The sequence below is a fragment of the Ornithodoros turicata genome, chromosome 7 (assembly GCF_037126465.1).
Source record: "Ornithodoros turicata isolate Travis chromosome 7, ASM3712646v1, whole genome shotgun sequence".
In the NCBI taxonomy this organism is placed as follows: domain Eukaryota; kingdom Metazoa; phylum Arthropoda; class Arachnida; order Ixodida; family Argasidae; genus Ornithodoros; species Ornithodoros turicata.
Window position 1 is genome coordinate 38,057,944 of NC_088207.1, and position 14,699 is coordinate 38,072,642.

At 44.6% G+C, this 14,699-nt stretch overlaps 2 protein-coding genes across 3 annotated transcripts in view; one reads left to right on the plus strand and one right to left on the minus strand.

Annotated features, from left to right (window-relative positions):
- Positions 1–11,159, plus strand: part of LOC135401022 (ribosomal protein S6 kinase alpha-2-like) — a 25,243-nt gene extending 14,084 nt beyond the window's left edge. The window contains exons 11-19 of one of the 2 annotated variants that reach the window (XM_064633124.1): positions 2,151–2,327; positions 3,117–3,238; positions 3,505–3,630; positions 3,901–3,990; positions 4,153–4,311; positions 5,326–5,564; positions 5,628–5,745; positions 6,585–6,722; positions 7,467–11,159. In XM_064633124.1, the coding sequence (XP_064489194.1) occupies positions 2,151–2,327; positions 3,117–3,238; positions 3,505–3,630; positions 3,901–3,990; positions 4,153–4,311; positions 5,326–5,564; positions 5,628–5,745; positions 6,585–6,722; positions 7,467–7,595 (1,298 nt within the window). In that variant the 3' untranslated portion in view covers positions 7,596–11,159. The remainder of the gene's footprint in view (positions 1–2,150; positions 2,328–3,116; positions 3,239–3,504; positions 3,631–3,900; positions 3,991–4,152; positions 4,312–5,325; positions 5,565–5,627; positions 5,746–6,584; positions 6,723–7,466) is intronic. The other variant, XM_064633125.1, reaches the window with a different exon arrangement.
- Positions 11,160–12,941: 1,782 nt separating this feature from the next.
- LOC135401025 (uncharacterized) lies at positions 12,942–14,485 on the minus strand. The gene is made up of 5 exons (XM_064633131.1): positions 14,237–14,485; positions 13,926–14,022; positions 13,791–13,860; positions 13,210–13,327; positions 12,942–13,142 (listed from the first exon to the last, which is right to left on the minus strand). Exons 1-5 carry the CDS (start codon positions 14,306–14,308, stop codon positions 13,035–13,037), a joined length of 465 nt encoding a protein of 154 aa, XP_064489201.1. The 5' UTR covers positions 14,309–14,485; the 3' UTR covers positions 12,942–13,034.
- Positions 14,486–14,699: the final 214 nt, after the last annotated feature.

Here is a 14,699-nt window from a genome sequence, read left to right on the forward strand (position 1 = left end):
CCGCCGGTGGCAATCTGCTACTGGGGACTTCCCTAACCGGCTGTGTCTGCCGACTCTGTACCCTCCGGGCAGGAAGACAATCCCTCTCCCCACGCGGACCGTCGTGAGAGTTTTCACAAAATCCCGCACGACGCCTCTGCTCGAAGGAAAAGGGATCCAGCGCCCGAGGCAAAACGAAATCGTTCGCTCTCCCTCCCGTACGCCCGGCATCCGCCAACATGGATGCCACCTCCCTTCCCCTCGGAGCAGAATCCCGTACTCCACCCCACGCACATCCCGGTTCAACCGACTCTTCGGGTCGCGGCGGTGGACGGTACTGCAACTCAGACAAAAGATCTGCCTGAATTACACGAGCCTCTCGTGCAAGCACATCGAGAGAGTCAAACGTCCTTCCCCGGAGATAAGGGCGAAAACTAGGGTGGCTCTGCCGTATGACACGAGAGACCTTTTCCTGCTCACTAGCCCCGGGGTCGGCCCTACTATAGAGCTCCTGAATCGCCCTCACGAACTCTATTAGGCTTTCATCGGCATGCTGGGTACGACGAACTAATTCCTCGCGCACCCGCATCGCGTAATCGGGGGGCAAAAACTCCTCCTCGAATCGCTGCCTAAAGTCTGCCATCGAACTGAACGGCTTCTGCAGCCTTCTCCAGCGCGCGGCATCCCCCACCAGTGCTACCGGCACTACCTGCCTTAACACTGTATCATCGGGCGCTTTGGACGCTGTCTGATAGGTCTCCAGTTCCAACAGGAAGTCTGTGACCGACTTCCCGTCAGAATAGCCCGAGTATGTAGGGACAGCCATACTCGGATGGAGCCTCGGGGGAAAAGAGGAATGCGAGCTCGTTTGCACCACATTCATCTGTTGTGTCAGCGCGGCAACAAGGTTTGTCACCTGCAGCAAGACGTTAGCGGTATCTGCCGCCATCGTCTGGGGAGGAAGGGGCTGCGAATTTTCAACAGCTCCCGCGCTAGTTCCGGCGATGGCGCCGTCCCCGCTTTGTTCTCCCGCGACCTCGGGGTCAACCCGATTATCGCCTGCCGCTGCATCGTCACGGTCACCGGTGGACCGTGTAAATACCATCTCGCAAGTGATTAACACCCGCGAACCCCCAAAATCCTATCAGGACCCCAAAAGGTGCGATCGGAGCCACTCCTGGATGACAAACAAAGGAACGGCCGAAACGTTGGGCGCCAAATATGGGAAATACGGGTTAAAGCCTCCCGGTCAACTTCAACCCTTCCGTGGGTGCTCTAATAGCCAAAAGCCGTTCCCTATTGTCAAACAAGAATGACTCGGACACAAGAGATGTGACTTACATGGTTTAATCTCTGCCGCCAAAGCACACAACTATCTACACCGACCGTCACAGCCCGATTGTCCCACTGTCCCCGTTGTTTTCCCCCGCGTCCCTTCTCCTCCTGGGGTCCTCCCTTGACCTTGGGGACTTGCGGTCGCCCAAGGCCAATCCGGAGTGCTAGCCTCCTACGAGGGTGCCAGGGAGGACCCCACACAACTGAAGTCCTACAATTGGGACTGCCCACTCATCCGGGGAAGGCTCCTACGATTGGCTACCAGCCTTTGCACGACGCCCCCGCTTCGTGATGTAGTCCTGGCTCTCTGTTTCTCTCTCTCTCTCTCTCTCTCTCTCTCCCAGTCCCCACTTGGCTGCACCGCATTACATTCGCGTGCACGAAGCGATTCTTGTGGGAGGCGGGATCATGTGTATGTCTTATGCTGTCTCACACAATAGTATGTATATTGAGGTGTATGTGAGCAGATGCAATTGTTTTTGTCTTGTACCTTTTGGATTCATTGAGGAACATCAATCCTAGAGTTATTATGCTCTGTATGAGTACAGAAAATAAGGTGTGTACAGATATGCTCCTTTAGAGGGGATAGGCGGTCTTCAATCATCATTGAGACAGAGGGCCATTGAACATTCATGTAGCGCAACCAACTGTGTAATGCGTCAACCTGTCGGGAAGCATTGCATCTAGTGCTCCCTGACAGGTTGACACGTTGCACACTTGGTGGTGCTGCGTGCATGTTCAGGGGCAGTTTGTTTCGGTGACCATTGAAGTCTGCCCGTTGTGTTACATGGTGTGGGCATCACGTATTAACTCCAGGTGTCTGTCATTTTGTGCAGGATCAGGTCCAAATGCAATCGGTGAGGTGAAGGCTCACCCTTTCTTTGCCACCATCGACTGGAACAAGTTGTACAAGCGGGAGGTAGTGCCGCCGTTCATCCCTGCTGTCTCTAGGTCAGACAACACTCTGTACTTTGACAAGGAGTTCACGTCGAAGACTCCCGAAGGTATCTCAGGTGCACCTCAGGCTACCATACTCTACTTTGTTATTGTGTCCGTGAAGTGATGTCTTTTTTTTTTTTGTGTGTGTGTGTGTGTGTGTGTGAAACTACGTATTGACTGCATTACCTACTGATTCTTAGGTGGTACATATTAGGAAGCAATAAAATGCTGATATGATGTGGGGTTGATCCAGTTTGTTGTGCACCTGTAAGTTGGTGTTGCCCCAGGGGGGGTAATCACATGATTATTTGAAAATTTCACAAAATTACAAAATTTGAGCCCTACGAAAAAGTATAACTTGCCCGTGTGGTAGGTGAAGGCTCGTCTTACTTCAAATTGGGTTGTTGTGATAATGAATTTTTTTATGCAAAGCATATGTAGTCCGTTCTCAAGGGAAGGGAAAGTAGAATATTTGCTTGAACGCTTACGTGCTGGTCATGTATCTTTACTTCTTGGTGGCTGCACATTGACATGAGATCCACCTTTGTGCCCTTGCATGAGATGGCACTCATGAACACTCGTCTACATGTTCATTGACATGGTATTACCGCGCACTGGGGTACTTCACAAAATGTTAGCCGGAATTCAGGTTTAAGACTCGCTTGTGCATGTCATTCATCTCGAAAACTAATCTGACCGCTCATATGACTAGCTCTACAATGCCTATAAGAACTGTTTCAGAAACTAAATGTTACCTAACATGTGCCTTTCCCTAGCACGTTTCCTTGTAAGTACACGTTTTAGTGAGCAGAAGTGTGCAGCTTTCCACTAGTTGTGAGCAGTGTTCTTTTTATTTCTTGCAGATTCTCCTGGGGTGCCCCCCAGTGCTAACGCACACGAATTATTCAGGGGGTTCAGCTTTGTTGCTCCTAGCCTAAATGAAGAAGAGCATATGAAGAACAGCGAAAACCAGTCCTCTAAATGGGTGTGTAACCTGTACTCCGTTAGTGTTAAGGCGTACGTTACATTACGTTAATTGATGACAGTGTGTTGAAGCTCTTTTACTCCCGTGATGTACAAGTTGTATAGCATCATATTATAGGTATGTGATGGGGTAGGTTCAAGCAGGCTGCAATGAATTTTATATGCCTAAAGGAACGATGCATGGGCACTGCCCCTTTTTAATGTAAACATTTGTTGAATGGGCTTGGGCAGAAAGAAATGTTCAGTACTGTTCCCCGTTCTTCGCAGTATGGCCTGGCGTACAAGGAGTATATTGCAAAGGAGTATGAGCTAAAGGAAGATCTTGGCTTAGGTTCATATTCCACGTGTAAACGGGCTGTTCACAAAGCCACTGGCAAAGAGTATGCTGTCAAGGTAGGCTTACTGTGATCACCACCAGGGGGATTTATTTTGCCATTTATATTGTTTGAATTACACAAACTAGGTGACAATTTTTGTCTTGCCGATATGCTATCAATGAATTCCAACATATAATGAAGTTGTTCTCACTGTTCTGAAGTTGTTCTGATCATTACAAGAGTTCCAGAACTCCGATATTTTGCACCTCTAGTGCTTACAAATGCAAGCTTGGTATAGTCATAAAAAAACTGATTGTGATGTTGCCCGTTTATTCGTTTTGATAAGATCATTGACAAGTTCAAAAGGGACTGCCAAGAGGAAGTGGAAATCCTTCTGAGATATGGACAGCACCCAAATATTCTCACTGTATATGACGTAAGTGCTCCATCGGTGCAGACGTCTCTATTGCAACAATTGCTGAGAACTTGCTTGACATGTGCAGTCATCCCCGTGTTCAATAGCAAGGCTCGTCGTAGCTCTTGTCAAGGTGCGTAATTCCTTTGCTTATGTAATTATGGCCCGTGCACATCATTTCAGGTGTACCATGATGCTACTTCTGTGTATGTGATAATGGAATTACTCAAGGGAGGTGAACTACTTGATAGGATACTGAATCGCAAGCACTTTAGTGAACGAGAAGCTAGTGCAGTGTTAGAGGTGATTGCAAAGACAATGAAGTTTCTGCATGACAATGGGGTAAGCAAAAGAATGTTTATTCTTTACCTATGATTACAATTGAGTAGAGGTCTGCATTGCTCCTCATGTCAACTGGAAGAATCGGGGGCCCAAAGACTCTAGCAAACCGTAAATGTGGTTGCTAGCGCCCACCATGTGCTGGACCATGAAAAGTGTATGTGACCACATGGTGCTTTTATCAGATAGCTACAATCATTTTTGACCACCGACAGGAGTATATGGCGGTGCCAGCTTGTTTTGCTTCAAACTACCTCCGTCAAAAATTAATGAATATCCTTGTTTTGTTATTGAGGCAGGTGATCAGAGAGCTATGTTTGTTCTCACATAACACTTTTGTATATTGTACTGTCTGAGTGTCAGTGTTGCAGGATGCAGATCATTTTATGCCTTATGCAGTTATTTACGTGCGTGCTCAAGGTGTACAAGCCCCCAGTTTGTAGCAAATATATCGGGACCAGCTGCTTGAATTTGAGGTCACAATGTTGTGAATATGACATGCACATTGCCTATGGCAACATGCACGAGACAAACAACAATAGTGATGCTAGTACACAACACCATTCTAGCATTCTAGTGTGCAAAGGAGGGCATAATTGTGAGTTGTTGGCACAACTCTGCTTTCAAATTGGATTGCTATTGTAGGAGGAGTAATTTTTACAGGTGCCAATTTTCCCAAATGTTGTAATGGGAAATTTTCTAGGCAGTTACAGCTCTGCATAACAGTATTTGTAACCACGCAAATATGTGGGCATTGGACCTTTCAATCAATGATTTTTACAAATTTAGTGATTTACGGGGTGTAATTTAACAAAGCCTTACTATTGCTCTAGAACACCTAGCTAGTACCATACCCAAATACTACCAGCTTATCTCTATCGTAACATAGACCAGACTTCCAGGAATCTGCTTTTTTGCAAGTTTACAGTGTTTGCAAGCAGGCATGTACGATGAGAAGTGCATACCTAGAAATGATGCCCATTGAGTGACCCTTCAACACATTCAAATGTTTCACAGGTGGTCCATCGTGACCTGAAACCGTCCAACATAATGTACGCGGATGAGAGTGGCTGCCCAGAGTCGTTGCGCATCTGTGACTTTGGCTTTGCGAAGCAGATGCGTGCAGAGAACGGGCTCCTCATGACCCCGTGCTACACAGCCAATTTTGTGGCCCCCGAGGTGCTCAAGAAGCAGGGCTATGATGAAGCCTGTGACATATGGAGCATGGGTGTGCTTCTGTACACCATGCTGGCTGGGTAAGCGGTGTTGTGCCACACGTGTCGCCTACAAGAGGTTAACATTGTTGGTTTTACGTGTAGGCACGCACCTTTCGCAAATGGCCCCAACGACACGCCCAATCAGATCCTGGCCCGCATTGGAGAGGGCCGTTTTGACCTTGTTTCGGGGAACTGGGCAGACATATCACACGCTGCTAAGGTACGTAAAGGGTACAGCGCTTCTGCATCTTCGGAGATGTACCGAACAGTGTGTGCCTTTCCCTCCTGGTTACTTATTGGTAGAGCTTCAAGTTTTAGGGTGTAACCCGATTCTTCCCTGAATTTGCACCTCGAATTGAAACTTCCTCTTTAGGGCGAAACCCGATCATTGCCCAGCAAATTGCCCTCACTGAAACGTCTGTAGTAATGCACACTACATAGCTTGTTTGGTGTCAAACGCAATTGCATCACCATTTGTACCAAACCAGTACAGTTCATTTGAGTAATAGATCCCCATTTCTCCCCGAATTTAGCATACTAGAAGTTTTCCACCCGAATTTGCATGAATTTAGAGCGCACGTTAATATCCCAGATTTTTACCCCCGAATTGGGGAAAAAAAATATTTCCCGAAAACTTCAGGCCCTACTTATTGGCCAGTTGTGTTCTTTACCAAATGTGAAGAAGCAAGTATGAGAAGACCACTGGCATAAGCCAAGGGATCATCAGATGACAGCTTATGGGTTGTGCATTACAGATTTTTGGAGTGTTTATTTTTAAGTGGTCTGAATAGGCTTTGCAAGAACACTGTTCAAATTTTAGCCATGAGGCTGTCTTAGCCAGAGTGGAAGCATAACTAACCAGGCCTCCTCTCTGTCTCTCTGGGCTGAACCTCAGCTGACATGCAGTTGGCAAAGGCACAGCTGGCAAACGTATTCTACGGCAGGATTTCTTGTTGTACAGTGTGTGCGTGATTGGCTAAAACGTCTGGGCAAAAAGTCTTCTCACGGATGTTGGACATGTACAGTGTGTTAAGTCCCAGTGTTATCTGCTTTGTGTAGCACCTTGTCCAGAAAATGCTGCACGTTGATCCAAAGCAGCGCTACCGTGCAACCGATGTCCTTGGCCACCCGTGGATTATTGACAGGGTAAACCTACCAGTCAGTAGGCTAACACACCAGGAGCCACATCTAGTGAAGGTAATAAAAGTTTTTCCAGTTTCAGAATTTCTAGTGGGAAACAGCAAGTCCTCTTTTGAACCCTTGCATATTTAAATGCAGTTGCTAATGTTGAAGTTGGGGATATATGGTAGAACTTTGTCTTAGTAGTTATCCTCCAAAGGACCTAAGGAAAAAAATTATATAATCTCAGAAGATGTACCAACATGAGTAGAGCACTAAACATGTGCAAAATCTTGCACAAAAAATAAAAAGAGAAAAGGTCAATTTCATTTTTCTTCTCAGAGCAACAACAGCCTTATTTTTGTATTGATGGGCGGTATCTTTTCATTGCCAGGATTGGTCGCATTGTTTTGTCAAGCAGTAGGCATCTTTTGAGCATGCATGGTTTGTTTTGTTCTTGTATTTTGCTTGAATAGTAAATCTTGCATAAATATGTCAGTTAACATGGCATGGTTTTATTGAGTGAAATTTTCGTTTGTTATGACGCATTGCAACCAATCTCACAAACATTCTCCTGCAAGTGAGGTCTCAGGACCCTCGATATCATATCAAGGGTCCAGACACCATTTTTGCAGGTATAGTAGGGACGGAGAAATGAGGAAAGATTGATGGCATGAAATACCACCGATAAAAGAAAATCGTGACAGGGCCACACAAAGGCGTTCAATAAATGTCACATGGTCTAGCTAAGGCAGAGTTGTATTGACCCTGCTTCATTCCTTCGTTTTTATACCATATCCTTGTGCATCTTGAAATGTTCAGGGAGCAATGGCTGCCACATTCCGTGCAATCAACAATTACCCCAAGCCACCGAATCTTGAGCCTGTAGCCGCTTCGGAGCTGGCACGGAGACGAGCAATGTCGAGGCACCAATCCGCTACGAAGGTCTGAGGAGGATTTACGAATTGTACACTGCACGAACATCGACTTTGTCCATCCACCCATCCGCTGGTTGCATCCCTGGCTGGTCAAATCTGAGGGGCATAAAGCTGAGTAATCACAAAACGGGAGACCTTCCCTCAGTTTTCAAAGGGAGCCCAAGTCAAGCCATAAATCACGCTGTGAATCGCTGATGTACATTCAAATGCAGGACAGTTTATGTGGTATTTGGTCCAACCGCATTAGTAGAAGCAGGGAAGTGCAAGGTTGTTCACGCAAGTATTACATTTTTAGGTTACATAGTGTGTTATGAGGCAGCGTTAAACCACATTTAATATTGTGGCAGGCGGTGTATGGTCTGTGAGGTGGCGCAGTATAAGATGTGACATGCTCCTGGCGACACCTGGCTCTTGTTCCTGACATCATGCCAATAGCTTCACAGTAATCGATGCCTGAAAACTGCTGCCAGTAACACCTGCCTTTGAAATACAGCTCGGTTTTCTTGTTCTGCCATAATGCAATTAAGGATGAACACACGAAGCAGGGTATACGTATGTCAAAATGTGGTCGCTCTGAGTGAATAAACACTTTGCATTATAAAATTCTCCTGAAGGAAGAGAAGACCAAACACATGTCATGGGCATGAGGATATTGTTATTGAGTGCTGATCAACAGTAGAAAGTATGCACATTTATGTTCAATGTGGGCACTGTTGTTTAAATAAACGTTCATGCTTCTTGTACATGACGAAACATCAGGCACGTAGGCTTTGATTTAATGTGCATTGATTTCTTCCGAAAGTCTGCAGCAGAGTGATGTGAAACTTTGTACATAGTAGCAGTACATATCTGCAAGCAGTATGCTGCCTTTCATTTTTCGAAACAATCAGTATGTGTAATACTTGTGGGAATCACCATGTATGCATTACCATAGGTCACAAGAGCATGGTCTTCTATTTTCCAAGTGGGAATGGGAGGGATTCTTGAGTTTTCTCTCAATGCTTGCTCTAATGCTGTAAACCATGAGATAGTTGTCATGGAGAGCAAAAATAGCAGTGGCAGTGGCAATAACTCAGTGTTTTTCAATGTGGACATTTGCTTTGCCTGTCCATTTCTGCCACTTGTCACAAAGGGGAGTCTTAGATGAAATCAGGTGTACAAGATCTGCGTGAATCTTGATTTCATAGCTTCATCTCAGTAAAATAGAGCTGACCTGTCAAGAAAGACTCTTGCTTCCACTTCAAGAAGTATTCAGCCATTTGGTGAGACGTTAGACTTGTCTGATGATACAATGAGATGTTGAATAACTGAGATGCGATTGTGAATTTTAAAAAAAGCTTCCTGAATCATTGAGGTTCCACTAGATGTATATGTATATTATATAATATAAATATTTTGAACCTGTGTGCCATTTACAGATTTTGATCTATATTAGCTAGATCTATATCTCTTCACAACGTAGAACCCTTTCTGTTGTGCTTTGTGTAATTTTTGCGTGTACACAGTAACATGTTTGGCTATCTCATCACAGTTGATGCAAACAAGATCTTTCATGAAACACTAATTGCTTTCTCAGTCCCCCACTTTTTTTTTTTTTTCTGCACATGTTATGGTATTTGTAATATGTGCTTGCGGCCAATGAGACAGTTAGTACAACCTGAATCACGTGACTTTTCTTCCTTTCTGACGTTCGAAGTGCCTTTGGAGTGTAAATTATCTGCAGCCAAAACGTTAGGTACCCATTTCATGTTGCTGAATGGGGTATGCCTCTGGAGTGTCGTATTTTGTAGCAAGTGAGGTACTAGAATATATGCACATCGAAATTTGAAATTTACCAGTTTAGTTTTTCAAAATTTTTACAAGTTTCTTTTTTTTTTGTCTGCTTGTCACGTATATTGTTTTAGACTTGCTCTTCATATTTAGGGGTATAAACCCCATGTTTGTATACGTTCTCTTTTTGTTTTGATGTCCTCCAGTGGGGAAAAAAACATTTGATAGCTGCATGTGAACAGCCTCATTAACAGTGCTCTTTGTAAATTAGATCTGTTTACAACCACTTTAACACAATCACAATAAATGCAGGAACCAGTAGTTCGATGGTAATACAATAGGGCCTTGTGTTTTAGGGGTTACGTAGACCCAGTAAAACTTATTTTAACCCCCGGCCACTTGGAGCTTGACTGTACCAAATGCGGACAGGTGAATGATAGAAGTTCGACAACAAACAGATGTTTTCCATTTGTTACAACATTGAATTACAACGCACGTAGTACTATCAAAAGGGGATCCTCATCGCATGCGAAAGACTACATCTCATAAAGGTACGGAGCCTGCCGGTCACTTTTTTTTTTCTTACACAGCTGTGCATCATCAACTGACTTTTAAGTTGGAGTTTCTGGGTGTTGGTTGTGAACTTGACCACAAAAAGACCATCTGATTTTGCCGAAAATTACTATGTAAATATTAAACCGCGAAGTGTTGCACCTTTCTTGTTTGTGTGTGACATGTGCGCACATATGTGAAATATTACGTGTCCTGTTATGACGTAGTGCCCAGCAAGTCTCCAGTCATTGGGATAGGGGGAGGGTAAGGCTTCCATGAGAGAAGTGCTCTGGGGGGAGGGGCTGGCTTTCCATAGAGGAGGCCCAATTGCCAGCGCATTAGGGGCATGATCTCTGAGCATCACAGGTCTGTTCCACATGAGCAAATTTCGGTATAAAACCCGTACCAAAACAGCCTAGCCAAGAATAGTAGAACCACTTTCTTTTACACGGTCATTTCTCTTGCATTGCACTAATGCCAAACTTCCTTGGTGCTAACAAAACATCAGCCTTCAAAGCGATACTTTCATCTTTGGCTGTAAATTGAATGTGTACAGTGTGCAGCAGTCATATTGCCATTCATGCCATGGATGTTTACTGCCAAGCGAACAATTTTTGTAGAATCCCGAGTGTGTAATTCTGTAAATTCTGGAAGTTGTCTTTCACATCTGCTTTGGGTGTCCACAGTGCTCTCTGCAAATTTGCGGAAAGTCTGTTTCATCGTTTGCAACTGAACAGAGTAACAAAAACATGCAGTTAAAAAAAAAAAGGCCTTTGGAGCACTTGTTCTGTGTGTGTTTCGTACTGCTTGCGAGAGCTCGCTCGCACATGAAATCTAGATTTCACGTTTACCAGCTGCTGTGCTCTTTGGCAGCCAAGTTTCCCATTCATAAATCTACTCTGTACGACAATGAAGTTGGACACGAAAGAGTGGTTTCACAATGAAATGCGTCCCCATCAAGTGACTGTCTAGTTCATTCCTCCTGTGTAAATATATGTACTATGTTTCCCCGTCTGCACTACCGTGGGGTGCAGATGGTCCTATTTCTGTGTGCATAGATCAGTTTATGAGAACATTTTTGATGGATGTGATACTTATACATTTTCCTCTCTTGCATTTCCCTTGTGAGACGTTTTCTCCTGTTTTCCTAGTACTTTGCTAGAACTTTGTCCTTGAACTCTACATGGGTTACTCTCCACTTTTAAGCTTACTACTGTAAAGAATGCTTCAATAAACTCTTTGATACGTTGTTGAATACCAGAGTGCTTCCTTTTTCGGTAGTTCCTTACCTCCCTGGTTCGGTACCGTTTTCACTGCCTAGGTTTTTGAATCCTGGGAAATCCACTACTGTGCAATCAGAGATTGGGAGTAAGTAATGCGTTACATCTCAGTAATGACCAGTGTAATAGCGACTTTTTGGCGAGGTATAATGACACTACTGGGGTTAAAAACTCAATCAAGCCAGCGGTTATGAATTGTGCCTGGTACAGGCAAGGAAAATCCCGAAGTTGATTTTTCCCAGTCACTTTTGTCACACACAAGATCAAGGAGGACAGAGTCCGAGTAGAGTCTTTGAACACAAACTTGCATAAATTCCAGGAGGCAGCGCAAATCCGCACAGTGCTGTGTGGGAGTTATGTTCTCCGCGGCTTGGCTATATACACGTGTATCCGGCGAGCCTTGCATGTTATTCCTCATGCGGATGTGCAGAAGTGTGAGGTCTCTCTTCAAAGTGATTGCACAGAAGGGAATTGCAGTTCTGCTCAGGTTTATCGCAACTGCATTCAAGTTCAACTCGAAAACGTTAACGAGAAGAAAAGACACCCGAAGAAGTCAAGCTCACGTACACCGTGGTGATTCCGTTCCACGTTTGCCTGTACGAAACAACATCGTTATTGGCAAATAACACATTGACTATACATAACGTCCCGAATCAGCATGCCCAACACGTCAAAGAAAGGACACAATGATATGTGACTGTGGTGATTGCCGACAACCATCTTGAACCAGAAGAAATAAGAATTAGCCAAGTGGTATTGGTTGTAACGTAATGTAAATATCGATTCACGTACAGTAAGAATGGAATTATACGGAAGAGTAATTCACGTACTAAATGGCGTTACCTAGATCACCATATGCAAAAGAATGTAGTTCCCATGATTCCCACAGGCTCCCTAATGTGCACAGCAGATCGTGCTACAAGTTTTGCAAGTCGTCTTGCCCATGATTGCTCATTTAGATTTTCATACCGCTCATCTCTTGAAGAAATCATTGACGAGTAGCAATTCTGTAGAAATTATAATTAGTACTATCACCTGTAATGCGCAAGACTAATCATGTCTCTTCAGAGCACGCACTAGCCCTTTTAAGCCCCCCCTCCCCTCCCCCCTCTATGCCTGTGTTGATGCAGTCTATGCAGTCGAATGCTCTACCACTGAGCTGCACCTCCGCCTGTATTGGTGAAAGCTTTACCAAGCATAAAATCTAATGAGTAATATACATCACGGTGTCTACCAAATCGCAGCCATCAAGTTCCCCAACTTTTCCAGGTTTTCACTGACTTTCAAGCCAATTCCCTGACCCAAACAAAAGAGAACTTGGTCCCTGCTGCTAGGTTTTGATACAGATCCTTTGTAAAACAGATCACTTATTGAGTATTACTGAGGTTGCCCTACTCGGTCGAATGCCTCTCAACCACTGATCGGCATTCACGATTCGCTATGCATGGTCACAGTACTTGCCTGCAATTTTCCCAGACTTTGCTGCTTTTTGGCAAATTCCCTGACAATACCTCTGACTTTTCCGGTCTCATCGAAATTCCCGGTTTTCCAGATTGGTAGACACCCTGTAGCGTGTAGGGGTTCTGTAGGGACATTGAAGGTAGCACAAAAGGTTCACAAGAACTTGTTTATCCCAAGACAACACTGGAGCATGAGGATGATGCTGGTGCACATATTGTCAGCTTTTTATTCCTGCAGATTTTTTCCCCCGTTTGATATATATGTCCACCTCCGACAAAGTAAAGCAGAGTTCAGAATGGAATCGACTATTTAATTGTTCAACACAAAAGAGGCCAATGACATAGCCATGCAACGTGGAATGCATCCAAAGTGACAACAGGAAAATTTAGTTATTTTGTCACTCCAACAACCCCACAAGCAAGACGTCCTCCAGCGTTTCCTGTGGTCTTGCTGAGCTCGTGTCCTCCTTTGCCAAGGTCATCAGGGTCAGCATGCACCTGAAATGGGACATTACGATGTGCCAAGCTGCACAAAGGGTTGTTCAAGGGTGGTTCAGTTACGTACCACAACAGAACGTCCGATGATGTTGTGCTCTCCAGAAAGGCTGATCTGGGCATCCGTTATTTTCACGTGTGCTACACCATCTGCACCGGCTGTCACGTTCCCAAGGTCGCCCACGTGCCTGTTTCAAAATTTGGTATGAAGACTGACACACAGAAGCTTTGGTCAATGTGCAGGAGCCATTCTCGCTGCACAAGAATGGATTCATGCAAGTCACAGGTTTCAATGAAATCCGTAATGGTGTGACTGTAATATTGTACATCTCTTAGAGGTGATTCTTGCACAATAAGTCACAGGGTAGTAGCATATGTTGGGAGGATATGATATGTTAGCATTGCTGTAATGAGGGAGGACAGAAACAAAGCACGAAGAAAATAGTACTGCTTGTGTCACTCAACTGTTGGGTTGTGCAATATATTTTGTCAATTTCTTGCCAGCTTTATTAACTACATGTCTGTTATGTTGAATTTATATGTGCAATCGTCCGTTTGATTCCTAGAAGGTCACGCAGTTACCCCTACTATAATGAATTGTTACATTATAGAGTGAAGTATAGAGTGAAGGTGGTGCTGATGATCGGATACCTGTTCGCGTCCTCCGGAGCTCCGTGTTCTTTTCCGTGTGGGTTGAAATGGGCACCTGCACTGATGCAACCTATTAAAATGCACTGATATTAGTAAAAAGTTCACGATTCACGCAGGAGCGGAAACACGTGATACCATTAGTGTTGTCCCCGAATTCGTGAACGTGAAATCCGTGAAGTCCCTTTTTCAGTCCAGTTATTTCACCGGTAACCGCCACTGGCTTTCCAGGCCCCTGGAAACGTCACCGGCACGTAAAATAACAGATGAGCTGAAGGATGCGGTAGTGCGTATTTCAGCCATTTCGACCATGCTTCCGCATTACCTCATAGCAGTAATATATCTATGCATATATGACCGATATGGACAACATGAACGCACTTCCGAAACACGCTTATCGTGTTTATGAAACACCATTAAAGTCATGCTTGGTCGAGATACTCACGTACCTCTTGGGTGAAATGGATCGTCCCTGTTACGTTCTCCGAACCCTTCAGTACACACACAGCTTTCACGGGCATTTTTAGAAGTTGAAAGCGTTGTAAAGCGCAAACTTATTATGTGCCTGTTAAAGGCGGAAATCAGAATCTCCCCTTGTAAAGTACGATAAAGGGAGGGCTTCTTGTTAAGTAGTAAGCGAGGGCACGAATTATGGGAAAAGCGAAGCGTGCCGTGTGAAGAACACTGACTGGCTCACCATAGGGGCTCACCGGGTAACATGCATGGCGCACTAATTGTAGGGACATTTATTCAAGTTTTCAACGGTTTTTCAGCAAGCCGCCAATATATTTTAGCGCCTTGTGTTACAGTTTCTATTCACAGTTCATAGTTGACAATAAAATATCACAACAGAATTGTATGCAACAGGTTAACAGATTTCGTCTGCTTCTTACGTAGCAGCTACATGCGCGC

Coding starts and splice junctions, on each gene's coding strand:
- LOC135401025 (XM_064633131.1), bottom strand. CDS start 14,308: ATGCCCGTGAAAGCTGTGTGTGTACTGAAGGGTTCGGAGAACGTAACA. Junction 13,861..13,925: donor ATTCGGGGACAACACTAATG/GTATCACGTGTT, acceptor GCATTTTAATAG/GTTGCATCAGTGCAGGTGCC. Junction 13,143..13,209: donor TCATCGGACGTTCTGTTGTG/GTACGTAACTGA, acceptor GTCCCATTTCAG/GTGCATGCTGACCCTGATGA.